The 27,245-nt window shown below is 45.5% G+C and overlaps 1 protein-coding gene across 5 annotated transcripts in view; it reads right to left on the reverse strand.

Moving 5' to 3' along the window:
- ATF7IP (activating transcription factor 7 interacting protein) overlaps positions 1-27,245 on the reverse strand; it is a 764,672-nt gene that overhangs the window by 108,573 nt on the left and 628,854 nt on the right. For all 5 annotated transcript variants that reach the window (XM_085601187.1, XM_085601185.1, XM_085601186.1 and 2 more), the window contains 2 exons: positions 8,579-8,734; positions 7,451-7,642 (listed from right to left, as the gene is read on the reverse strand). In XM_085601187.1, the coding sequence (XP_085457313.1) occupies positions 7,451-7,642; positions 8,579-8,734 (348 nt within the window). The remainder of the gene's footprint in view (positions 1-7,450; positions 7,643-8,578; positions 8,735-27,245) is intronic.

Consider the following 27,245-nt stretch of genomic DNA (forward strand, 5'->3'; position numbering starts at 1 on the left):
GTGAGGGACAGACGATAGGAGCCATAGTAGAATCTACCATAGAAGGTATTGAGCCCATCTCACAACCTATCCCTGGTCCCAAATCCATAGCGACTGAACATCCTACATTATCATCTCCCTGTAATGGGCATAGAACTGTATCCGTATCAGACAAAATATCATTCCTGGGATCAAACCTAGGATCCGTGATAGCAGTAGGGGCAATGTGAAGAGGATAGGTTTGCTGTCAGTCATTATTGTCTAGTCCACTAAGAATATCAAAATGGTTAAATGTTGGTATGTTAAATCTTTGTACTTCGGAAAAACCCAAATTATATAGTTGATGGCCACGGCCCCGTGACCTTTCATAATGAGTTGAAGGATAAAAAAAGTCTAGGGGCACAATATTAACATAATCGGAAGCTAAGTGGCCAGTATAACATTTTTCCAAAATGTGATTAACCAACAAGGGGGACCGAAACGAGACAATCACACAGTCCCCTCTCAAAGATTTTGTTGACGATCCAAGCCAGTGGACTCTTCTAACCATCTTAAAATTTGAAAAAAGAGCAGTATTTGACCCAAATTTAATTGACAGATAGTGAAGGGCTTTATTCCTCAGAGTTTACCAATGCTCAAGAGTGTCTGGGGCAAGAGGTGGAACATTTGCTAACACCACAGTATAGGGTCGAGCTTCGGGAGGTAAGTTTAATGTAGGTAAGGTGGGTGTGATAATTTTTTCCCTGGTATCTACAACGTGTCTAGCAATGGCTGGAACTAGATTAGGAACTGAATTAGAGGAACCTTGTCCATTTGTTCCCTCTAAGCTAGTAACATTGATACCAATACAATCTTTCTGTTGACATCCACCAAATGTCTCTGAAGTTTTCACAAAGTTACTAGGTACGTCAGAAACAGGTAGTTGGGGTGCAACAGACTGTAGGGAAGAAACTTCATTTACCTTTGAGACTTTCAAAGCCCCCACCACATGAGTCTCCATATTATTCACCCTATCTTCAATGAGTGCTAATTTGGATAAAATAGGTGTAATCAAGAAAGTCAACATGTCCTCCATGTTTTGCCAAAATTTCTCTCCTGTGCACAAATCACTCAAAGAAATAATAGGAAGAGCAGCTGAAGATGTATTCTTTTCATTTTGACCTTGTTCCATATTAAGTTTGATGGCAGATTTACAAGGTTTAGCAGTTATCTTTTGTTTAGCTTTTTTTGACTGCGGACCTTCCTTATCACAATGTTTGGACTTGTTCTTCGCCTTCTGGCCTCTGGTTCTCATTTGCGGTATTCCAGTAGAAGTACTTTGCTCTGAGCCAATAATAGAGGTTGGACTTGGAGGTGGTTCAATATCCGGCTGTACTAGTGGATCGTCATGCATGGGTGAAATATCAGGGGAATCCTGTATAGAAAAGATAGCCGGGGACAGGGAGAGCCTGGATTGAGTAGGCAACACATCAGTAGCTGTCTGCTGTTGGGAAAATGCTAAATTCTCTAAATCTTGTTGTGCTCTCGATGGTGGGAGATCGATAAAAGATGGTACAATTAAGGAGTCATGGGACATTGTAGTATAGACCGATGCATTGATTACGGAAAGAGGGGGGGGGCAGGCCAGCAGGAAGCGAAAGACGCCTTTCAGTACTTTCGATGGCCGAGGCAACCACCCCAATTGTTTTTTGAAGCATGCGGTCAATAGCAGTCAAGGTTGGCAATGGTGTATTAATTTGGCCTATGTCGTTATGAGAATGTTGAACCTTGTGCTTCCCCATGAACACGGTCGATGCGGTAAGCAGTAGCAGACTTTGGTTGACGCCTTGATTGATATAGGAAAAGAGACAAATGTCTACACAGAAGATACTAACAAAACACACAAGTCTGTAGTGTGACAGTAAAATACTAATAAAATAATAAATTACAGTACAACTATACCAAAGAGATGGGGCCCAGCCCGGCCGCAATCGGCCCCGGACGGCCCCAGACGGTCCCGCCCTTGTCCCGGGCTTCTCCCGGCGCGCGATCCCGCGACGCGGGAGCAGCGCCGAAGATTTGAACGCCTCCTGGCGCGCTCCTATTGGTCAGCTGGTTGTGTCCGCTAGGGCTGCTGGAGCGTGTGGTCCCGTCTCCCCACTGCGGCCGCGATGGTTGTGAACGCAGCGGCGGGAGATCGGGACAGCTGCAGGGAGCAGGGCAACAGGAGCAGGCAAAGAAATCCACCGGTCCGGAACACCAGGAAGGAGCGATGTGCCACGTAAGTGTTGGATAGTTGTCAATTTCTTACTGCAGGGAGGTATCCAGCTTACAGCTTGTTGTAGTTCGCTTATCAGGCGACAGAGGTGAAAAAAGGCTGTGTGCTTTGCTGCAATCGTCTCATCGTTTTGGATGATATCGGACAACTGAATGAGGTTGGAACATGAGCAAATACGTCCAGTATAGTCAGCTAGAACCCCCACCGAGAGGCACCTACCTGCTCTTCCTTACATCGTGGTTACTCAAGTATGCGCTGGGCTTCCTTCCTGGACCTCTGGAGTGTTGGTTTATTCTAGGGTACAGGGAGATCGATATGAGGTGCCAGAAGTGGTGCTGTGGGTAAAGTGGTTGGCACTAGAGCCAGTGATGGTGGAATGTCAACCTACAAAGGACTCTGCCTGTGGTGCAGGGAAGGGCGCTAGAGTTTCAAGAGGAAATGATGGGGTCTAAACAGCTCTGAGGCCCCCCCCCCCCCCCCCCCCGGTGCCATGGTGAACGGAGCAAAGAAAAGGTCCCACCAGATCAGGAGGCCCACCTGTGTGTGCTGTGGGAGGCCTAAATAACGTAGGAATTGCATGTATGAAAACAAGCTGGGCCGGCCCTTTGTGCTGGGGACTGTGTAAGACTGAGGCAGCGCTGGCGTGGGTAACAGTGGCAACAGAGCAGGATCTGGGCATGGCAGAGGCACAGAGGGCTCCATTGGTACAGCTTCTCCATGAGGGCTCATCTTTGCCAATTCTGGCTCAAGAAGATGACTCCACAGGAGGCAGACACTGCTGTTGAGGAGGACTTTTCACTCAAATGTGAGTGACATCTTGAAGATGAGTTCCCATTTTTTTTTTAATGCTTTCTTTTTAGGTCTCGCCTAGGCTGGGCTTGCGCGGTCTCTTCGAGACATGCTGTATTCAGGTATAGACTTTAAGCTACACCCATTTAACGCCCATCTGTAAGAAGCTGGCTCTGTATATACTATACCAAAGTGAGGTATAGAGTGCACAGAGTCCAGTGGAACCCAAAAGGTAGGCAGAGGTAAAGTTAAAAAGCACCTCATGCTCTATTTGTGGTAGTGTGGTCGAGCAGTAAGGCAGTATCAGAGGACAGTGCTAAGCATTTGTTGCACACACTCAATCAGCAAATGATGTCACATATTCAAAGGCTGAACTTCAGACCAATTGTTTTTGTATAAAAATATTCTTTTAGTTATTTTATTTCTTAGAACCAAGCAAGCCTGGCAAAGGTAAGTGATAAGTACTTTGCAGTAAATATACAGTTGAAATACAGTATGGATTGTAATGGTATATGCACTTTGTTTTTACTTACAGTATTGTTGCAGAGAAATGCAATGATTTGTAAATACAGTACATAGACTTGAATGGGCTTTTCAGTAAAATACCAGGTAAGTTACTTTTTAGATTACTTTTCTTACTCAGTGTAGAATACCTGGATACTACACTGGGACATTTCCTGTAAACAGGTAAGTAAAATCGTTTTTGTTAGTACAATTTTAATGAATTTCTTTAGGTTTTCAAACTCCACACTTAGAAACTTTTCCAAGAAAAACAGTCAATGTTATCCTATGGAGGAAAATAGTGTTATCAGTTTTAGGGTAAGTATTCAGTAGTGGGAGTTGAGGTTCTGGGGGTAGACTAAGGGGTCCCCCAGGGTCAGAGATGCACTCTTGTTACACCCTCAGCGGCACTTGGGCGGCCGGGTGCAGGGTGCTGAGGCCCAATGTTATCCAATGGGGGTTAGGGGCCTCCGGTTGGTGGCTGCTGACGAGCAGGCCACTTGGTTGTGGGAGCAAAGCTCCTGGACTTTAGCTCAAGGCAAATGGGAAAACAAAGTAGCACCAAAGATGCACCCTCAGCGGCACTAGGGAGGCCGGGTGCAGGGTGCTGTTTCGACATCGGGCGCCTTGTTTGCAATGGGGAACCCCTGGTTTGCAAAGGCACTGCAGTCTTGGGGACGAAGGTCTTCTGGGTGCGACCTGCCCTACGAGAGGTAAGCTGGGAAGTTGGGGGTTGGTTAGGCACCGGTTTGGCCACCCAAGGCCGTGGGGTGCAGGGGTGCCTATTATGGTCGGATCTTCTCACCAGCTCCTAGTCGCGGTTGGGGGGACCTTTCGGATTTAGGCTGCAGGCTTTGGCTGGAGGTTTAAGGCAGGTCAGGGGTCACCGGATCTCGGGTTAGGATTGCTGGGGAGACCACCTTGTGGTGTCTGCCCACTCTAGCTCGGGCCGTGGACAGCGGGTGCAGAGTGGGGCGGATTTGCAGTGTCAGGCCGGAGCCAGAGGTTGGCGATGAACAAATCAGGTGTTTACGGGAACACAGTCTTTGTGGTTGAAGGCAGGCAGGTGCTTTGGGGTTTTTGAGGTTGCTAGCTGCTGGACACACCTGGATTTCGCAGGAGCAGGTTCAAGGGGGAGACAGGCCGGTAGGGCTGGGGCAAAAGCAGGGGGTGTCTTCCTCTTGTTAGCTTCGACAAGGCTGTTCGGTCCTTCTTTTCTTGTAGTTTCTTCTGGTCTGAGGAAGCAAGGTTCAGGGGTGCACCTAAATGCTAGATTTAGGGGCGTTACAGGTAGGTAAAAAGTTGGGACCAATGGGTCCCTTCATTGGAGAGGGTACACCCCCTATTATGCCACCCTCCAGTGGGAGGGGTCCATAAGCCTTTCCCTGGTTGGCTGAGTCCCCCCCTCTGCAAGATGGCGGGGACTGAGAGTTTGCTTCACCTCGCCTCCCCTACCTGAGAGGTGGATTTGGCAGAGGTTGGCACACTTCTCTTCCTCACTTGTTTTTCCTGCCGGTTCTCCCACCCAAAGTGGGGGTCAGAACCAATGGGGACCTGAGATGTGTGCCAGGTCGACTCTTCACTTCGTTCTGCACCAAAACACGCAGCCTGCAAAGGCAGTGTGTTAGTGTAATGGTACAGGACCTCTAAGGGTGGCACAATAAGTGATGCAGCCCTTAGAGGCCTTCTCTGGTCACAGTGCCCTGGGTACCTGTGGTACCATTTACCAGGGGCTGACCTGTGGCCAGAGATGCCAATTGGGTTTAGGCATCAATGCAGTTTTAGGGAAAGAACATAGGCCCGGGGTACCCGGTTAGGAGGTGCCCAGGGCACACTCCGTAAAAGCACATCAGCAATTCAGCAAAAAGTGGGAGCAACCATACAGAAAGAAGGCACTTTCTCACATCTGTTCAATTGACTCCTCTGTCTTTTGTAAATGATGACTTTTGATTAGTGAAAAGGCTTAATAGTCCCTCCTTAGTACCTCCCTCTCTTCTGTTACCTACCATGAGGACAGCTCCTCTTACATGTGTCCTTGCTCTCTAGGTTTCATTAACAGTTACTGAGCACTATTTAGTTAATTAATGTCTTGCTGAAGCAGACACGACGTGCTCTCCGGCTTTTGCAACCTGCCCTGGTTTGTAGCTGCTGTACGAGGCACAACATGTTATCCCGCTTCTGCAACCCATGACCCTGCAAAGGAGTTAATTTTTTAAAGCCTGCTTTACCTAAAAAACGACGTAGTAACGATTTTTTTTTTTTTTTACTATTTATTTACTTTATTAGCATTTGCGGCATGTTGCGCTTTAGCTTCAGGAGTTTAAAGCTAAAGCACAGCATACTGCAATTGCTACAAAAGTACAAAATAGAAGTAAAAAAAAAAAACGGGTGGCTGCTGCATTTCTTTTCATTTTAAGTTTGTAGCAATTGTAGCATGCTTTAGGTTTAAATATCTGAAGCTAAAGCCCAGAGTGACACGATTGCTATAAAAGCAATTAAATAGAAAAAAAAAGGCAGGCAGCCACCGCATTTCTTTTCCATTTCTTTACGTTTGTAGAAATCGGGGCACTCTGCACTTTAGCTTTAAACATCTGAAGCTAAAGCACGGTGTTCCGCAAATGCCAATAAAGAAAATAAAATACAAAAGATTTGGGAGGCCGCCTTTAAATTCTTGTTACTTATACCTTTCAAAATGGTGGCCGCCAGTCATTATTTTCTATTTATTTACTTTTCAGGCATTGACAGCACGCTTTTGCTTTAAACATATCAAATTAAAGCACGTCACAATGCAAATGCTACAAAACACACAAAAATATGCTCCCACTTAATGCTCACTTTAAGTGTATTCACTTTGAACATGGCAGCCGCATGCCATTCATTTCTATTGATTTTTTTCCTTAAATAACATTTGGGGTGCGGCATGTAATTCAATTCCCTTATTAGGTCTCAAGAAAAGGGTGCAGTTCCACATGCTGTTACTAGGTGTCCCTGTGGAGTTCAATAAAAGCAAATGAAAAGGTATACTCAGCAGCCATCTTTCTATTATGGTTCCAATACGATTGCAGTACCTTATGTGGCTAATAGAGGTCCATTTACAACTACACAGGGACACCTAGTAACAGCCTCTGGTAATGCAAACTTACCTTCATTCATTAATTTTCTTTTATTATTACTTATGCTACTGTTGGAATATATATATATATATATATTTGTTTTATAAAGGACAAAAATTTGCATTTGCAATGCCAATAGCTCAAAGTTTCACGAATGCGAGACCTATTGCACTGCATATGCTTGTTCTTCAGAAGCCTTAGGAGACTGAGATCTGACTCTAGTGCACAAACCGCATCAAGATATATGATTGTTGCTGTCATGAGCATGAAACAGCTAGGCTTTACACTTCTTGATGGCCTAGGGATTCACAATGCGACAAAGGTCACAGGACCACGACTCATGATTCAAGCCCAAACACCACAGGCAAACTTCGTGCTCGTCAGAACTGTGACACGCTTTGAAGTCAGACTTTTCAAGGGGCAACATTCACAAGTACTGCACTGAAATTCGTAAGTAATTCTGGGAGGACAATGTTGAAAGACGAGAAGAGCGAGCTCAGAATCCCCGAAGTGTGTGAAAAAAAGTGAACCAACATTGATGCTTCAGGGTGGGCGCTTCATAGTTCCAGCCACATTACCAGGGCAGCGCTTCTGGCAAAGAGATAGAGTCAGACGTCCCAGGAAAGGTATGAAAATATTTGGATCCAGACTTGTACCTCGGGATATTCAAGATGTGAGGAATCAACAGGTGTGGCATCTACAGGTGTAAGAGTCCACCAGAAGTGCACAGGTGTTTTTCCACATGCAAGGTTACTGAAAGGAGGACTATTATTATCTGGTTTAGAGACGTTTAAGAATAGAGAAGGCTTACCGCCGGTTTGCGGACTGATCTGCCGTAAGCCCTGAGCAGGACCCTGCATGACTGCACTTCTCACAGGAGTTTGAATTGGGGTGCTCGGAAGAGTTGTGTAGACCACTTGATGACTAGTTGGGGTCCGGGGTCCAGAGAGCCGTGGTATGGCCTGCGTCATTGGGCGATGGTTTACATTTACAGTAGTTTGAGCTGAAAAACAAATAAATGCCATGAGATACATTCAGCAGTGGAATTTAGGAAATTGCATATATTAAGAAGGGTATGATACTGAGAAGAAAACAAACAGAATGTTTTTTACTTTATTGATTCAGTCGGCAACCAAAGACATGAGAGACACATTTTGGCGACTATCCTTAACTCACCAAACACTACTCAAAAGTCGACCAAGCACAAAAATCTACAAATTGGTGATTTTTCTATAAGGGGAAAACAGAATCATAATAGCTTAATTTTTATTGTGGTCCACTAGTAAAAAGTGTATACTAAATATTTCATATTCTTCCTGCATTTAAGGTCTGAATTCCAAGTTTTTAATGTTCTCTTCATCACATTCTTCAATTGTATAATGAAGTGATAAGCGCCGTAGTACTGTATAACCCCTGTAAGAACAGATTTAATCACATCTGACAATATATGCACAACGCAATTGCATGGAAAGAGGTAGGAAAGTGGACAAATAAATGTAAATATAAGCTATCCTCTGACCCCCCCCTTATTATTTAAAATACAATCAAAGATTCCAATGCACTTGATAAATGAAGCCTGGGGCAATTAGAAGTTGATTTGCCAATTTAAACTAAACTGATTGACAATTTTAGGCTTCTTTTGCAGAGTTTATAACATTAATAATATATCAAAGTCACCAGAAGCAATACAGATGACACTCATAAGATATACTCTTGCTTCACAGGAAACAGACATTGCACACAAATGAAGCAGGAATGCCCTCAATCTTAATCTGCTTTGAAAGGATTTCCATGTAGGTACATTTGTTCACCTTTCCTGGACCACAGACTTGTTCCTATAAAGCCAAATAAGAACTTTAATATAATTCAATATCAGCAAACACAAGAACATAGAAGTCTCTCCTTTGGACACATATACACCCACCCTGCTGAACCTTACCTGTAGGGAGCACATGAATTGTGGTCTGTGTAGGCATGCCTGCTGCCATTGAATTATGTTGCACAAGGGTTGTCTGCTGTGGCTGGGATGGACGCGGGAGGATCTGAGCAGGTTGATTGATTCCAGATGTGATGATTGGAATTTGTTTGCGTGTATCTGCAAGAATAGCTCAATGGTCATTCATAAGCACAATAGGAAACAAAATTTGAGAAGAAAAAATTACTATTTGCGATCCTGATTGTCCATCATAGGAATCTTTGCTAAATTCATGTACTGCGAACAGACGAGACTCCATGAGGGGAAACAGTCTTTACTCCGCGTCTCAAACCATGCTGTGCCTTTAAAACGTGGTTTGAACAACGAACAATTCTATTTTGAAAAGGCGCCCCCCTAAAGGACAAAACGATGTAGGTCTGGGAGTGAGGGGTAAATAAACCAAAAATATTGAGCAACCTCCCACGTGACCTTAATTTATTTAATACTGGCTAACACGTAGCATAGTAACGGGTCATTGACTCATGATTTCTCCACACAAATCAATATTTCTTTTGTTTTATTGTTCACATCTTTAAAAACTATTAAATAGAGGTCATGATTCACATTGTAACATTTATTTTACATTATTTCTCATTCCCAGTATATCCAAACCTTTTCTTTAATAAATTATTTAAAATAAATTGCGATAATCATGATCCATGTACTCTATATATATATATATATATACACACACATATACACACATACAGAAAATCATTAACATTTCACACCTTCAGGCACTAAACCCACTTTCCAAACAGAAAACAGTATCCCCAAACCCACACCTCATTCCACTGATTCACACTCATATCACTGACACATACTGCACGCATTCATACCCCCCCAGTACAACACTGCATGCACAGATGGAAATTACTTGGGGTGAAAACATCAACCCTCAAATGCTGTGCTGATGACTGGGGCCTCACGCTGTCTGGTCGACGTACATTTCAATCGACAAAACAAATTGTTTTCATCTTCATCAGGACCATTTAGTTATTATTTTTCGTATAGGTGGGAAGTGGGGGGGGATCTGAAAACGTAATATTGAGCGGAGAAAAGAAGATTGCATCATATATTTGACCCAGGAGCTTTCTTACATTGCCCCTGATATTTTCTCTTAAAACATGTGAATACTTTTCACCCATTGGTGTCAACAAAACCATCACCAATAAGTGTTTTTAATACATAAGGAAACATTTTTTTTATTGAATGACTTTATATGCATAAAAACCTACAACATTTTAAATAACCAACATTCTTTTTTTTAAAGAATTAAGGTGGAAAACAATTAAAGCTAAAGGAGCAGATAAGTAGAACACTCTTTGGTCCTGAAAGTATAAAAAATGCACTGTGCCTATAAGGCTGCAGGCAGACTCCGCTATCCGAGAAGGCCCGCCTGGCCATTTGAAAATGGGGTGTGCGTGAGAGAGTGGCTTCTGTGTAAAGATATTATTTGTTGCTTATACGTTTATAATATACAGTAACTGTCAATAAAACAATCCACTAAAATCTAGATACAAAAATTAACATATTTCAAATTAATAAGAGATGCAGAGTTAGCTTGGCTCTATCTAATAAAAAAAACCGAAATGCTCATTAATCACAGCAACTCAACATCTCAAATGATCATGCTTCCCTTATTGGTTAAAACGTTTTCCCACACGGTAGTCTTTTTCTGTTACTTTCAGTGTGCTTACTAATGCTATTTCACAAAAGCTTTCTTATACACCTAGCTACTTACTATTAATACTGAATGTATCATCTATTTTATACACTATGCCTTAAAAACATATACGGTTTTACCAGCGGGACATATAAGATTGGACTGATGCAGATTATGTGTTAAATATTTTCCATCCCATTGGAGCAAAATCTACAATATTCCATTAAGTTTCAAAATGAGCAGCCTGGCAACATGGCAGGCAATATCTGGCGTAACTAAATATTATTTCTCAGTCATGACTATTAGATTGGACTCACTGTACCATTGCCTACACGCAGAGAAGGAATGTATGGTACAAATTATATTTCAAGTGTTCCTGCTGATGTCCACATCATGTAAAAGTAAAATTTCTCTTTCTAATTTCTTCAGAAATTATTTACAAGAGGACAGCAATGTTTCTACCTCCAATGTTTAACCTTTGGAGTCTTCATTTCATCTTTATATATTGACAAGTAGTTTTATATATATATGAACTTATTCTAATTTCACATTCCAGCACTGCCTAAGGGTCCATAGTTCCGATTTGACATGCTGCATGAGATCAATCCACATTTGCCTAATTAAAGGTGTTATGTTATAGCAACAACATTTAAACAGCACATGGCTGCCCCCAACAGAGCTTTAAGACGCTTAGGAGTTTGGCTACAGTAAATACATGATTTAAAAAGCTACGTCTTGAGATGCTTCCGAAAGATATCTTCATTTTGGCTTTGGGGTAGATACAGTGACAAAGTGTTTCATAGTTTAAGCACCGGGTAATTGAAGGAGCAAAGCCCCCTGATTTACTTGATTGATTCTGGGGACTAGGGCTAACTTTAGACTGGCTGATCTTAAAGTCCTGGACGAAATGTAGGTAATAAGGTGCCTCAGATAGTGGGCCCTAAATTAGCAAAAGCACAATAAGGCAAAGCAAAAAGCCTTAAATTGTGTACGCTTGCCCAACAGAGTCCAGTAGAACTCCAAAGGTAGGCAGAGGTAAAAGTAGATAATACCTTATTCTCTATTTGTGGTAGTGTGGGCAAGCAGTAAGGATTTATCAGAGGGTAGTGTTAAGCATTAATTGTACACACTCAGGCAAGAAATTACTTCACACACTCAGAGACTGAACTCAGACCAACTTGTTTGTATAAAATTATTATTTAGATGCATTTTATTTTCTAGAACTAAGCCAGACCTGGTACAGGTAAGTATTATAACACTTTGCAAGAATTACGCAGTTTAAATACAGTTTAATGCAGTTGGATGCAATTAAAGATTGATTACTTTTCAAGTTACTTTCCAGATTACTTTTTTAAGTTACTTTTTCTTCTTAGTGTGATATACCTAGATATCACACTGGGACATTTACTAGCGAAAAAGGTAAGCAAATCAGTTTTTGTATATTTGCAGTTTCTTAGAGTCTCATACAAACCAACTCCACATTTAAAACAATTTTCACAAGAAAGCAGTTCAATGCAGTCCTATGGGAGAAAACAATGTTATTGACTTAACGGCAAGTACTTAGATTTGGGAGTTGGTTTACTGGAATAGGAACAAGGGTTCCCCCATGGTTAAGGATACACTCTCAGCAGCATTAAGGCAGCCGGGTGCTGATGCCCAATTTGATCCAATGGGGAAGGGGGCCTCCGGTTGGTGGCAATGTCTGAACTGGGGTGGCAGAGTGAGCTAAAGAATGATGATGGATTAAACCCAGATCTGTGACTGGGGGTGAGTGTCTGAACAGTGCCAGTGCTCCGTCCATCATCTCCTTGTGTTTGCTTTGCTCACAAGAAGGCCACAAGGTTGTGGGAGCAAAGCTCCTGGACTTAGGTTCAGGGCACAGGGGGGATCCGAGTTAGCACAGAAGGTGCACCCACAGCGGTGCAGTGGCAGCGGGGTGCAGGGGCGGCCGGGTGCAGGGTGCTGTTTTGGTGTCGGGTGCCCTGTTTTCAATGGTGGTTCAACGGTTTTGGTTTTTAGATGCAGGCTTGATCCAGAAAGTCTTCCAGGATCGGAGACGTAGGTGTACCTCAGGTCCTCTTCTCCAGGGTGCAGGGCGGCTGGATGCAGGGGTGTCTTAAGGTTGGATTTCCCCTTACCGGGCCACTCATGGTTGGAGGGGTGGTCTCAGTGCAGAGACGACGTTGGCAGTCCTGGAGGGGTCAACCCGTGCTGGACTAGGACTCTGAAGCGCTGGGGGACCTCGCTGGGACCAGTGGGCCACTCTGACTCGGGCCATAGGTGTCAGGTGCAGTGGTAGTTCCAGGAGTCGAGTTTCTTTGTCCTCAGCAGGCTCGGAGTCTTTCTTGGGAGTTTCTTTTGACCAGAGCTGCTGTTCACAGGAGATTGGCCATTGGTGAAGGCAGTCAATCCTCCCGGGGGTGCTGGAGGTCGCTGGCTGCAGGACAAGGCGACTTTTGGCGCAGGATCTCTGGAAACTGCTGGTAGGGCTGGGGCCAAGTCAGTTATTCTCTGCAGTATCCTCTGCTGGGCGTCTTCTTTCGTCCTTCTTTGTAGGTTGCAGGAATCTGTCTTCTTGGTTCAGGGCTGCCCCCTAAATACTGTATTTAGGGGGCGTTTTTGGGGTCTCGAGGTCAGTAGCCAATGGGCTACTGACCTTAGGGTGACTACACCCATGGTGTGTTTACCTCATGATGGGGAGTGGGCACAATCCCTAATCCTAACTGAACAGTGCCTGCCATCTGCAAAATAACGGATACTGAAGAGTGGGCTTCACCTCACCCACCTGAGGGGTGGGGTTGGTAGAGGTGAGCACACCTTCTGGGCTGTTTCTAATTTTTGCCGCCTGTCTTCCCGCCGAAAAGGAGGGGAGACAGGAAGGGGGGCTGTTCTTGATAGAAGGAGGCTGGGGGGGTCGCACTACAAAGGCAGCTAGGCCTTTGAAGCTCCCCTACCACAGAGGGCACTTCCTGACCCAGGGGGAGGTGTGAACACCTCTGCCCAGGTAAGGCTTTGTTTCTGGGCTCAGGGAGCGAAGGCTCCCACCCCAGGAGTCCAGAAACATGTCTTGTGATGGCAGGCTGGTGTTTACCAGTCAGGGAACCCACAAGGCTGGTCGTTTTTCAGGGGGCATCTCTGAGTTGCCCTCTGAGTGCATGGTATAATAAATCCCACACTAGCATTAGTGTGGGTTTATTATGCTAAGATGTTTGCTACTAAACTTCCCAGAATGTAAAGCCATTATGGTGCTGTGGAGTTCTTAATCACAAAATCCCAGACCATATACTCTTTATGGCTTTACTGCACTTACAATGTCTAAGAATGGACTTCGATACTGTAGGGTTACAGTGCAACAGAAACCCCCCGTTTCCTACAGCATCTTAAAAGGGCAAAGGAACAGGTAGACATAGCACTTATCTGATAATCCAAAGTTAGCTTACCATCATGATTTCATGAGGTGGCCGATAAAGCCTACTCATATTCCTATTTCACTTTGTGGTGGACCTACATGTAGGTGCAAACATTTCTGGACCGGCTGAACATCTATTCAGTCCACCCAAGTACTACTGGATCCAAAACATGCAGGTGCACCATACAGAAAAATGGGTTAAAGCCAGTGCTTAATTTTTAAAATATTGAGTGCCAGGGCTCTGACCAGGAGGCCACTGCACCTTGCACCACCTATCGCCCTTGTCATCGCTACCAAAACTACTACTAACCATCTCTCTTGCAGGTAAATGCGACAGTTCAGATTATTCCAGGTCCCCAAAGCTAAAGGAATGGCTGGGGAGACAGGTATTTGCAATTTTAATATATATTGTATTCCTAAACTACCGTTGTTCTGCTCATCTCTAAATAAGATGAGCAGCACCACCATGTGGTGGAATGTTCTAAGTATGGTGTTGACAGGTGCCGGTGCTGAGCACTGGAACCTAATTAAGTGCTGGTGCTTAGCACCGGAAAGCCCCGGCTCGAATTAAGCACTGCTCAAACCTTACATTTAAATGCGGCCATTCACTCACCATTAGAACCAACCCATACAGCAGGTTTAATTTCCACAGCCCTGTGACAACAGTTGTATCGCTTGATTTAAAAAAATTTAGATGGCATTTCCAGGTTTGAGTGCAATCCATGTGCATATCCAACAGGTTCCATCTCGCCTTTGTTGTTATCAATGACTGCTACTTTGTTGCAGAAAGGTTACCTGGGGCCGGACTTCATTCCCCCCCAGAGCCCCATGCAGCAGGAGGGGAAATACTTCACAGTGCCGCTAAAATAGCTGAGTTCACCCCGTGGCACTGGAAGCACCCAGGCACATACCCGGACCAAGACCAACCATTTTGCGCACGGACGAGGCTGGGCTGGGCCACCACCCTGAGCTGACAATCGAAACTATGGGTAATAAGGTTTGACACTCCTTGTGTTTCTTCTCTAACATTTTACTAGTATGCAAAAGCGTAAGGTTGTTGGATGCCCGGGCCCTGGCCCCCTGCAGAAAGTTTTTACTAAACCTACCACCATTGATACCATGCTGGAACGTGTAGTAGCAGTGGTGTCTAATGAAACTGCCCTGTCTTTGGGTGGGGACTGCGTAGGTAGCATAAGAAAAGGACCCGGAGTAGCACCCCTAACGCTACTAGCAGCTCTGTGGAGGAAGTCATTGTTAGTGATAGAGAATATTGTCTCTCAATCGCCCTTGGTCCCACTTGGTGATAATACTGCCTAAAAAATACAGACTCTCTCCTATAGTCGCCTCGAGACAGAACAGTCCTATATCTCCTGCTGAGCCTGCAACCAAACTGAAAAACCAAGCACATGGTCCCCCACAGGTGAAAACTAAAAGGACGGAATTAACAGTAAAAGGGGAGCCAATTACTTTGATCCTGGACAATATTACTATTGAGGAGATTTACAAGAACATTCCCAAAATTTGGAAGGCTCATTTGCAACCAGTAAGACAGCGCCTTGAGACAACCGAGTCCCATCTAGCTGATATGCCGAGATCGTGTGCTTGTGCTGAACAACATCGATCTATAATGACTGCTGGAGCTACTTGACTGCAAATATACCTGAATCTACACCTAGTGTCAAGCTATTGGAGCATGTAGGTGGTGCCACCTCTCAGGATGACAACACTTAGCAGACCCATGTACATTTACCTCCTCCTCCCGCACTTGCAGTATCAAGGACCAGGAATGGTGTTACCAAGGATCCCCCAGGTATTTCTCATGGGACGAGAGAAACTATTAGGGATAGCCCATAGGGAGTACCTGGCCATCGGAATTGCTCTACAAGGGGGAGATGGCATGTATATGGATAAAGCCTCCCCCAAGAGTCATGCCCTTATGTTTTGATAATGGCTGGGGTCCCACCTGTACAAGAACACCAGGTGGAGCCATGGGACAAGCTTTGAAACAAGGTTACACATTGGCTCAGCACACACAAGTACATCAATCCTGCAGAAAGTCGTGAAATTATAATGGAACGTACAGTTGGTTGGATCAGGCCATCCAGGAAAAATATAGTCATGGATTGTATTGTAGTGAATTTTAGGCACCCAGACAGTGTGAGGAAATTGTGTCCTCACTCATTGGAGGCAATGAAAAGCTCTATAAATGTTACATTACCCCTGGGGTATTTCTATGAACTGATCACACAAGTACTTCATCCTGTTGGTAGCGATCCCCATCAGCCAGGGTGCGGCATGACTTGTCAAAACAGATTTGCAGCCCTATCGGACTGCAATGAGGTGAAGTGACTGGCCCCTAGGCTGACTGGAGAAGGCTTGTTGTTTGCACCAGGAAAAAGCACTACTGCTCATAGACCATGTAACCTGGCTCCCACAGCTACAGTTGAGGCAATCTTACCATTATTTGGGGACGATTCCGATGGCATTGATATTAGTAATTAGTAGATTGTGTAAATTTGGACGACATTTGTCTTGGGGTGTGCGCATTATTTGCAGTATCGGCGACGCCCGCATATGCTCTGCAATCTCATGAAGACTCCTTAGACTCTTTGCAGCCCACGGTTTGAAACCCGGGCTGCAAATCATTCATATCGCGAACGTGATACTTATGACAGCCCTGCTTTATGTAGCTGTCATCACAATTCTTTTTTATTTTTAGTTTTCAATCATTGCCTCTTGCGGTGCGGATTTGGAGTGCTGCGGAGTTTGAGAGGGGGAGGAGTCAGGAGTGTCAAGGCAAGGGATGGTTGACCTACCTTGCAGCCTGCTTCTGTTGTGCATGAGACTCCCTGGGTGCCCAGCAGTTTTATTATGGTATGATAAGATTAGTTATCTTGCCGGAAAGATCTTTTTTTCTTTAGTCCAAAAACATGAAATGCAGTCGTATATTGTGAAGTGCTTGCTCTTGTGTCCTGGAACAAGCTTTGTGCATTATAAAACTTCCAAGGTAAAATATTGACTACTGACAATATTAGATTAGACTATAATGTTTATCTACACTCTAATATCATCCTCCTAGAGTTAAAGCAAATTGTTAAGGTTTGATGGTGAAAATAGATACCCATCTAGCGGTGCTATTCCTGCTTGATCAAATTGTACGATACTGGGCACATACTGTATTTCACTGAGCCTTCTATTTTTTGGTTCATTGTCACATACATAAATGCAGGACGTACGCTGTACAAAGACCTACGGTTTAATTTAATTGCCTATAATGTTGCGCTATCTGTAATAAGGATTTAAGCTACATATAGGTTCTACATGAACACTTGACTCACCTTTAATGAATACATCCTGATGCAGTGGTATAATTTGTTGTGCTAAAGTACAATGCTTCCACATGTTAAAAATACACTTTTTTGAATTGTCAAGATACCTACTCCTATTCTAACATGATTTTTGTTGCATGATGTACATTGCAAATATTTTCATGGCTTGGTTCTGGCTAGGCTTGCCCATCTCTATTGTACTGTATGTATATCGCTCAGTAAATTACTGCTTTTAACTAGCAGAGACCTGTCCGTACAGGCTGAGGGGCCATGCCCCTCCATCTTTTTCCAGGCAAGAAGAGTGCCTGTTGGGCTGAACAAAGGTCAGCCTGACAGACACTCTTTTAATTCAGGCCAGGCAGACAGGAGCTGGACATGTGCAGACCTCCAGCTGCCTGAGCTGAACTTTGCGGATGTCTTACGTTTGAGGTTGTGAACTGACCCTGGATGGCGTATCAAAGGATTAAAAATAGAACTGGCTGGGTTGACGACGCCGAAAACAGAGCCCGCCGGAATAACCTGCGTTTTATAGGTTTTACAGAGAATGCGGAACGCTGTGATCCGGGATATTTCCAGTTGACCTTTCTCAAAGATGCCCTTGCGGAGGTGCAATTTTCATCCTGTTTCATTATAGAAAGAGCACACAGGATACCTGGGGTCCGACCTCTGCCGGGGGCTCCCCCTCAGCTGCTAATAGCTCGATTTTTGAACTTCCAGGACAGAGACATAATACTTAGAGAGCTGAGAAAGAAAGGCGAGATCAAATATGGAAATTCAAAAGTGATGGTGTTCCCCGATTACTCTCGGGACGTTCAAAAACAGTGGCGCACCTTTGACTCTGTGAAAGAGAAACTTTGTGCTATGGGGGTCCAATATATGCTAATGCTCCCTGCTAAACTTAAAGTAATTTTTCAAACTGCTACATATTTTTTTCCAGATCCCGGAGGATGCGTGGTCCTGGATTGAAGAACGGCCCCGTCTGCAACGTGGGTCGTCTTCTGCTGCTCTCTTGCCTGCTGACAAGTGGCCAGGTCCCAGCTGGGAACAGCCTAAAGAGAAGCGACGGAGGCAAATGCTTAGGCGCCGGGCCGACTCAGGGTCGACTTCTGCGCAACCGCCTCCGGTAGGGAATGGGAGGAACTGGCACTAGCGTCACGACTTTGAGAGGCCGAGGGCCTCCGTGACCTCGAACAATTCCAATGCAATTTACCTGACTTCGACGAGCGACGTCCACGGGAACGGCTCCTCAACAAGCGACTTCTACGGGAACGGCTCCTCGACCTGTCGCGAGCAGGAGCCTCAGAACAGGAGGGAGATTAACGCCGCTTGGATTCAGAACGGGACAGCCGAGCCGACAGCAAATTCATCCGACGTCCCCGCAACGACTGGAGCTTCAGCCTCCAACAGGTGTCGCACTCCTCGGAGTCTTGGTGTTCTCCCAAGCACCACATACAAATGGTATGCAGATCCGTCGCCAAAATCTGTCGCGTACAGGTCTCACACGTTTAAAAGGCCTAACGCATCGGCACACTGTTCGAAACGCTAAAAGGCATCTATTAGACAAAAAAATAAAAAGAGGCATGAGGAAGCGCGTTACAGCATGAAAAAGAAGAAACTGACGTCCGTGCGCCGGATGGGACTTATATGGCTCCGCTGACCTCATATGCGGAGACGACATCACCATGGAGCCGAAGGACGCCGTCCCATTGAGCGCAGAGGTGCTGCTGATGGATTTCCGGATCAAGACTGCCACTTGGAGAGAATTCAAAGTTAAGGAATCTGCGGCTAGATGTCTCTATCAGATATCCTCTTCGTACAGGGATAAGCCTTTGTCTCTGTTGAGTTGATTCTCGCTCCCAGGAATATTTTCTCTTGTTCTGGGTTGGGACTTGATTTTTCTCATTTATTGAATACCCCAGGTTGCGGAGTGTCGGTATTACTATGTTTATGTGGTCTTGGAAATTGCGTAGTGATAGTGCTTCCGTCCACCACATAGTGCAAGTGTTTTTTGTGTCTGTGATTCATTGTGTTGTGTAGATGTGCATCTTTTAGATCTATAGTGGTCATATAGTCTCCTTGTTGTAGCTATGTTATGACATTGTGCAGCGTTGTCCTCTTGAATTTTTGTTTTTTTATGAACTCATTAACGAAACAGAAGTCTAGTATAGGAAGTAGAGACCCATCTTGTTTTGGTATTAGGAAATATGTTGAGTAGTTTCCTTCATTGATCTCGTTCCAGGGCACTTTTTCTATTGCATTCTTTTGTAGAAAATCTTTTACTTCTTGTAGTAGACAGGAGTTTTCCTCTTTCGTGTAAAAAGTACCTCTTTCTTTGGTCCTTTTAATGGTGGTTGTTTGATCAGTTCTATGAAACACCCAAATCCTATGATGTTGATAATCAATTTGTAAGAAGTCACCTTCCTCCACTCCAGGAGGTAGTCCTTTAGTCTTTTCTCTGCAGGTGTTGTGTGTTCGAGGGGGTGCTGGTGTAGCAAGTCACTTGCTGGTTGGTGCAGCCGCCCCTCTTTGTGGCTGTGATCTTCCTCTTGCATGTCCTCTAAAGGGCTGGCAAAGTGGTGTTGTTGTACTGCTGCTTGAGTTTGGATTGATCTCTGAAAACCTTGATGAGGTTTCAGTTAGGAAACTTTATATACCTACCTGTCTTCTAGTAGGTGCTGACCCTCTCCATATGTGCCCCCTGAATTGCAGGGTTCCCATGGACTTGGCAGTGTCATTGTTCTTTTTAAACTGTTGCAGGATTCCATCCACTGCACTTCTGAACAGCTGCTCCTCACTGAATGGGGTGTTGATGTTTGCCTGCACTTGCATTTAAAAACCTTACACCCTTAGCCAGACATGTCGTCTCAGGGTGGATCCCGCCATATCTGCCGCATCTAGAGCAGATTCCAAGGAGGTATTTGCAATATGTTTCTCTTCTTCAGCTAGGGACACTGCTCTTTTTCCATTTCTGGCAGATGTTTCATCAGCTCTGCCATTTCGTCCCAGTGCTGATCTGCAAATCCATTAAGCAGGGCATTTAAACTGGCTATTCACCATGGAGTTGCTGCTCCTCTTCTAGATTTTCTGCCCACCATGCCCATCTTTATACTTTCCTTATCCGGTGGGGTCTGGATGCTGTTAGGATGTTAGCCCTCTTTCTGGCCGTGGTTTCAATAACTGAGTACCCTGTTACAGTTCCTCATATGTATGGAGGGTGTTTTGATGAGTGCCTGTATTTTTTCTCAGCCCTTGGTGTTACTGATCTGCAGGTTCCTTGAAGGTATACCTTCCCTGATCCAGTCTGCTTGGCAGCAGTGGTAGATATAGGATTCTGTTCTGTCTGTTAATAGTGTTTCTGAAAGGAAACACAACTGATTTTTCATGTTTCATTTTGTACCCCATATGTGTATGTCGCTCTCTTTATTAACTGATTGATTTTATTTTGCTGTCCCCTTTGTGACATTTGTATACAGGATCTTGGTGCTGCCTATTTTATTACCATTACATTGAATTACCACCATGGGATAAATGGCTTTATTTCATGTTACTCATATTGTATTTTACTCTGATTCGGTTTATGTATTTATGCATTAATCTGTATTATGGTTTTATGTGATTTTATTAACTAGTGCTGATACTTGTATAACTTTTATGGTTTTTATAACTGAGAACCAAATAAAGTTTCTTGAAATGAAATGAACTGATTGTACATTGCAATGCAGTACAGAGGCGACGGCCTCAACCGATCTATCCCCTCTTCTGGGGAGTCCATTTCGATGTCCTGCCACAGAGTGTCAAGACATTCAGACCCTTCTGTTTTTTGGTATGTATCCTGCATTTCAGGATCACCTTCTTCGAAGAAGATTTCTTGCTCTTTTTCCTCTTCTTGGGCTCTTCGCTGGTTCCAGTTCTTCTGGGTCTTTGTCCAATTGTCTTTTTTCCATCAAAGTTTTCAGCGGGATTCTAAATTCTCGAAGGGAGGCACCGGAATCCTTTTTCTTTTGTAATATTGCAACCATTTAGGATTTGCAACGCCTCTTTTGCTCGATTTCGACTGCGCGCTCTTTGGCGTTGAGAATAGGAGTTGATTTCCTTTTCAACATCGAGGCTACTTTCGACAGGGTGTCCCCGACCCCTTTTTCGGCACCATTCGTCATCGATCATTTTTCAAAGTAGTGTTCTCAGTTGCCCGACTGCCTGCAGTGTCCTTGCTGAGGGAACCTAGGGGTACGTTCGAACTCTGGGCTTCTACTTGTCCCTTAGGTCTGCAAGATCTTCTACGCAGAGGGAGCCCTTTGTGATTTTGAGACTGTTGTTCGAGACTCCCCTCCAGTATGTTTTTTCTGAGTTCCCTGCAAAAGTTTCTCCTTGTGTTTTCCCTGCTCCTTTCTTTGTTGATGACCCTCATTCCAGCGTCTGAGCCTTCACCTTGCTCGACAGCCCAAGGTCTCTAAGCAAAGTCTCTTTCTGCCTCTGCATCGCATAGTGTGCATGTCTCTGTTTTTCTCTTGCCCTTAAGGTCTTTGGCCTGTGTCCGCGAAGTCTTCACAGTTGATAAGCTTGTGGTCCAGTGGAAGGCAAAGGTTGCACACTTGGTGGTTATCTTTTTTGCGCTAATTTATAATGGCACTTCAGGCAGAATTGGAAGGGCACCTTCTTCATATAACACGGAACAGGGGGCCCCCCTGGCCGGATATTCTCCAGGTCACACTCAACGTGTATGCTTTGATTTATTGAATCAATACCTTGTTTTGGGGGTCTTCGCCAGTAACTTTTCTTCTTCAAACATTCTAATAAACTTTTAATTTTCGTAGACTGAAGAACCTTCAGCAATGCTTCCAGACCCAATGGCGGAAAAAAGAATATGAAGATGGCGACCACACGTGGGAGCTTCCGGGGAGGGCGTATGACATCAGAAGAGGCTGGATTAGGCACCAAATTGTGGGACAGTCAATTAAATTAAGGACTACTAATATAAAGAATATCAGACCAAACCACTAGATGGTGGACTACTGCACAGCATGTGAATCCAGAAAAGATTCACTCTGCAAAACCTTACATCTTGTTTCAACACGTTATTTTGATTTAATGAAGACTATGTACAACCTGGCATGAACTGGGACAAATGGATGTATATACCAAGGACTTTAAAGAAAATTAGATCCTGCATGGAGGAACCAATGTTCAAGGAAATCAGTTAAGATCATATGATGGAGACTCTTGTGATAGAACACTAACCTAGAAGGAGGAAGATTCTAAACTCAGGTTAGAGTAGAAATCAGAAAACAAGTGAAATAGCTGTGATCGGTGTTGGGTTTTATAGGAAAGCAGTAAATGAGGCCCATGGCCAATTTTATCAGCAGAATAATTATAAAAGCAGACTTTAAGGGCTAGCTTCCAGCAATTCCCGGTCGCCAGGCTGATAATTACCAGTAGTCAAGTGTTAATATAGCAGTGTCCCATAAACTTTAAGTAACACTGAAACAGCCAGAGACTATATGTAGTCTATTCACCTCGAAATATTTTTAAGAACCCTAGTGGTGGCATGGTTCCCCCGCGTCTTCCGGGGCTAAAAACAGTTGTTTTGTTGGTATTTCAGATATGCTGGTGGTAACTCAGTTGGAATATGCTGTGGCACTTTCCTACATGGAAGTACAGGCTCTTGAGTAGGGTGTGGATGGCTTGGCGTAGTACAGTGTGAATGAATTAGTATTACCAATGGCGAGAAGGTTAAGTGAAAGGCATCTGTAGTTGCACGAAAACAGCCAGGTGGAGGCAAATCGTTTCATAAACTCTGCCAGATGTTGTTCAAGGACTCCAGAAAAGTCTTGAAAGACAGACTCTTGTATAGCTACTCATATTGAAATGACTAGTGATAAACTAAATGTTCAACTCACAAGGGTCAGATGCTCGAGTATTATCTAAATCACCACCTGGGAAAGTGGCAGAAATCAATTAATTCCCCATGGTCACTGTTTGAGCTAACGTCTGTGCCTTCTGTACCTGATGGTGGCTTTTCCAAATTTGTGAAGGCACCATCAGTGTCCGTGAATTTGTTGAAATGTTGGAAACCAGAGATCTCTGCGATAACATTGGTAGTACAGCAGTCGACAAAGAAGTAATGGTCGATGGGAAAGTCGATAAAGGAGTCATGGACCAAGTAGACCCCTTAGGATACAGCATGATGAATTTGGAAATTTTTCAACAAAAAAAAAAATCTACATTTTGCTCCCAACTACTGCATTTTATGCCACAATTTTGAGATATTTTATAGGCAATCATCAATTATTCATATTTAGGAGTTGTGATTTAGTTGTAAACCAATAGTAAAATACCTGCCAGGTACACATTAGGAACACATTCAGACAGTCCTGGCTTTATAGGCAAATATACTTTGCGTGTTGAAATTGTATAGTGTCTTCAGTCGCATTCTATACTCTGATCAGAACACTCTCCCAAACGCAAATATGCTAAGTCTATTATTTTACTTTATTGTTTTGCCTTGTCTCACTTACGCTCTGACACTGCGTCCATTTCACTTGCAGCAACACCTCCGCACCCAAACCCTCTCCACGCCAGCCACGACAGAATTGGAGCACGGTCACAGAGGAACTCCTCAACACCACCCTCCGCCAACAACCCCCCAGCACCACGACAGACCTGAACATTGCTGCCAGGGATTTTCACTGATGGGTCTCCCGCTGCGCCTACGAGCTCGTGCCCCCCCACCCGCACTACAACGCCCGCCGAAAGCCGCTTAGTTCACCACAGAACTCCAAGAAGCCAGACGCTCCTGCAGATGCCTAGAGAAATCCTGGCGGAACCTGAAAACCACAAAAGCACGGAACGACCACAGGAACGCCCTGAAGGAATACCACCAGCGCATCAGGGACACCAAATGGACCTTCATAAGAGACAAAGTTCAGACCAACGCCAAGGAACTGTTCAACATCACACAGCAGTTTGCAAAACCCACCTGCAGAGCCACGGACGTCACACCCTCTCAGGAACTCTGCGACAAGCTCTGCTCCTACTTCCATCTGAAGATCAAGTCTTTGATCGAACCAAAGACGAACACCAATGCCCTACCGACCACCGTAGATAAACCCATCATCTCATCCTGGGACCCTGCTACCACCGAACTCATCACAGCCACCCTGAAGAAGACCCACTCAGGGGCCCCTACGGACCCCTGCCCACCACACATCTTCCACAGGGCCGCCACAGTCATCGCACCCCAAACTAGAGCGGACCATCAACACCTCCCTCAGATCAGGCATCTGCCCAGACGACTGGAAGAAGGCAGATGTTAAACCCCTCCTCAAGAAACCATTAGCTGACCCAACGGACCTGAAGAACTACCGGCCCATCTCTCTCCTCCCCTTTGCAGCCAAAGTCACCGAGAGACTAGTGAACACCCAGCTCACCGCCTTCGTGGAAGAGAACTCCATCCTGGACTTCTTTTAGTCTGGATTCCGCAGCAACCACAGCACCGAGACCGCCATCCTCGCCGCAACTGACATCTGCATGCTGCTCGACCAGGGACCCCCTGTGGCACTCATCCTTCTTGACCTCTCCACAGCCTTTGACACAGTATCTCATTGCATCCTCGCAGCCAGACTACACGACGCAGGAATACAAGGAAATGCCCTCAAATGGATCCAATTCTTCCTCTGCGACAGAACCCAGAGGATCTGACTCATCCCCCTTCCTCTTCGAATCCACCTAAAATCAACTGCGGAGTACCCCCAAGGATCTTCACTCAGCCCCACGCTCTTCAACATCTACATGGCCCCCCTCGCCACCATCGTCAGACACCATGGACTCAACATTGTATCCTACTCCGACGACACTCAGCTCATCCTCTCGCTCACCAAGGAGCCCGAAGACACCAGACTCTGCTTCCAGAATGGCATGCAGAGCGTGGCAGCCTGGATGAACAATAGCTGCCTGAAGCTTAACTCAGAGAAGACAGAGGTCCTCATCCTCGGCTCCTCCACCTCTGCCTGGGACAACACCTGGTGGCCCTCTGCCCTCGGGACCCCACCCACACCCACACCCACGGCCGGATGCTCAGCATCATCCTGGGCTCCTCCCACTCCATGAACCGCCAGGTCAACGTCGTCGTCTCCGCCAGCTTAAACTGCCTGCACATCCTCCGTAAGACCTAAGTGGACCCCCCCCCCCCGACTGCAGAAGGACCGTCACCCACGCACTCATCACCAGCAGACTGGACTACGGCAAACGCCCTCTACGCCGGAATCAACAAAATGCTCCTAAACAGGCTCCAGGCCATCCAGAACGCCACAGCCAGACTAGTCCTGGGAACACCACGCCAGGAGCACATGACCCAACACCTACGAGCCCTACACTGGCTCCCCGTTGATAAGAGGGTCGCCTTCAAACTTCTGACCCACACCTACAAATCTCTCCACAAAAGCGCACCCAAATACCTCAACGAGAGAGTATCCTTCCACGTACCCAAGAGGAACCTCCGCTCCGCCGACCTTGCCCTGGCAGAAGTCCCCCGCATCTGCAGAAACAGAACCGACGGGAGAGCCTTCTCCTATATCGCTGCCAAAACCTGGAACATACTCCCTGTGAACATCAGACGCTCCCCGGCCCTGCACACGTTCAGGAAGGACCTCAAGACCTGGCTCTTCGGCTAAACCGGAGTCGCCACCCCACCCTCCCGCAGCACCTTGAGACCCTCACGGGTGAGTAGCGCGCTTTATAAACTTCCGATTGATTGATGCACAAGTTACTACTTGTGTAACGATATATCTGTAAGAGACATTAGTTAGTGATAGATTCCTTACCTTAGAATATTACCCAGGTGTCAGTCTGGATCCGGTAAGTCTTCTGCTTAGCAGTGTCCCTGCACACCAGTAGGTGGCGCCGTGCGGCTTCGCGCCCGTCACTGGCGTCGTGCGCGCCGAGATGACGTCACGGAGGCTACTTAGGCGCCACCCATGCGCGCTGACGTCAGTTCTGTACACAACTGTCCGCGCCGAAACGCAGAGCCATGCGAGAAACTGACCTTTGGTGCATAAAACTAGGGCCCTAAAAGGGGATGACCTTAACCCTAGTAATCAGTTAGCTGAACGGGGAGGATGGGTGGGGCGGTAAGGAATCGATAACTTACTAATGTCTCTTACAGATATATCGTTACACAAGTAGTAACCTGTGCATCTGAAAGAGACACGTTAGTGATAGATTCCTTACCTTAGAATAGATACCCCAGCAATACCAACCCCGGTGGTGGGTCTGCGAACAAATTACACCATAAAGTCACGGAGCACAGAACAGCCAAAGAAGCCGTCTCTCCAGGCCTGAGTGTCAAGGCAGTAGTGCTTGGTAAACGTGTGCAGCAAGGTCCACGTAGCTGCCTGACAAATATCCTGCAAGAGAACACCACGTCCCAAGGCAGTAGTGGCTGCATTTGCCCTGGACGAATGGGCACGCAGTCCCACAGGAGGCTCCTTCTTGGCCAAGGAGTAACAGGCTTTGATGCACAGAACGACCCACCGGGAGATGGTCCGTTTGTGCACCGCCCGACCTCTTTTGGCGCCCACGTAGCCCAAAAAGAGCTGATCATCGACCCGGAACTGCTGTGTACGCTGCAGATAGAATGCGAGTGCATATTTTGGGTTTAGACGGTGGAGCCGCTCCTCTTCCCTTGAAGGATGTGGAGGCGGAAAAAAGGTGGGCAAAGTGATGGTCTGCCCGATGTGGAAGGGCGTGCCAACCTTTGGCAAGAAAGAAGGACGTGTCCTCAGAACCACCTTGTCCGGATGAACAGAAAGGAAAGGAGGTTTGGAAGAAAGAGCCTGGAGCTCACTCACTCTCACGGCAGAGGTGATAGCTACCAGGAAAGCCATCTTGAGAGTAAGAAGACGTAAGGGAAAGTTATGAAGGGGCTCAAAGGGAGCGCACATCAGAAAAGTCTAGACATGGTTCAAGTCCCTCTGAGGCATTATGAAGGGCACAGGTGAGAACGTATGCGTAATGCCCTTAAGAAAACAGATAACAACCGGGGACTGAAAAAGAGAAGGCTGATCTGGAAGCCGGTGAAAGGCAGAGATGGCCGAAAGATAACCTTTAACAGTGCCCAGAGCAGAGCCCTGCTGGGCCAAAGAGAGAAGAAACAGAAGAACCTCAGAAAGAGGGGAAGGAAGGGGATCCACAGTCTTAGCTGTGCACCATGCCACAAATCTGTTCCACCTA

This window comes from Triturus cristatus, chromosome 4_2, assembly GCF_964204655.1.
Source record: "Triturus cristatus chromosome 4_2, aTriCri1.1, whole genome shotgun sequence".
Lineage (NCBI taxonomy): Eukaryota > Metazoa > Chordata > Amphibia > Caudata > Salamandridae > Triturus > Triturus cristatus.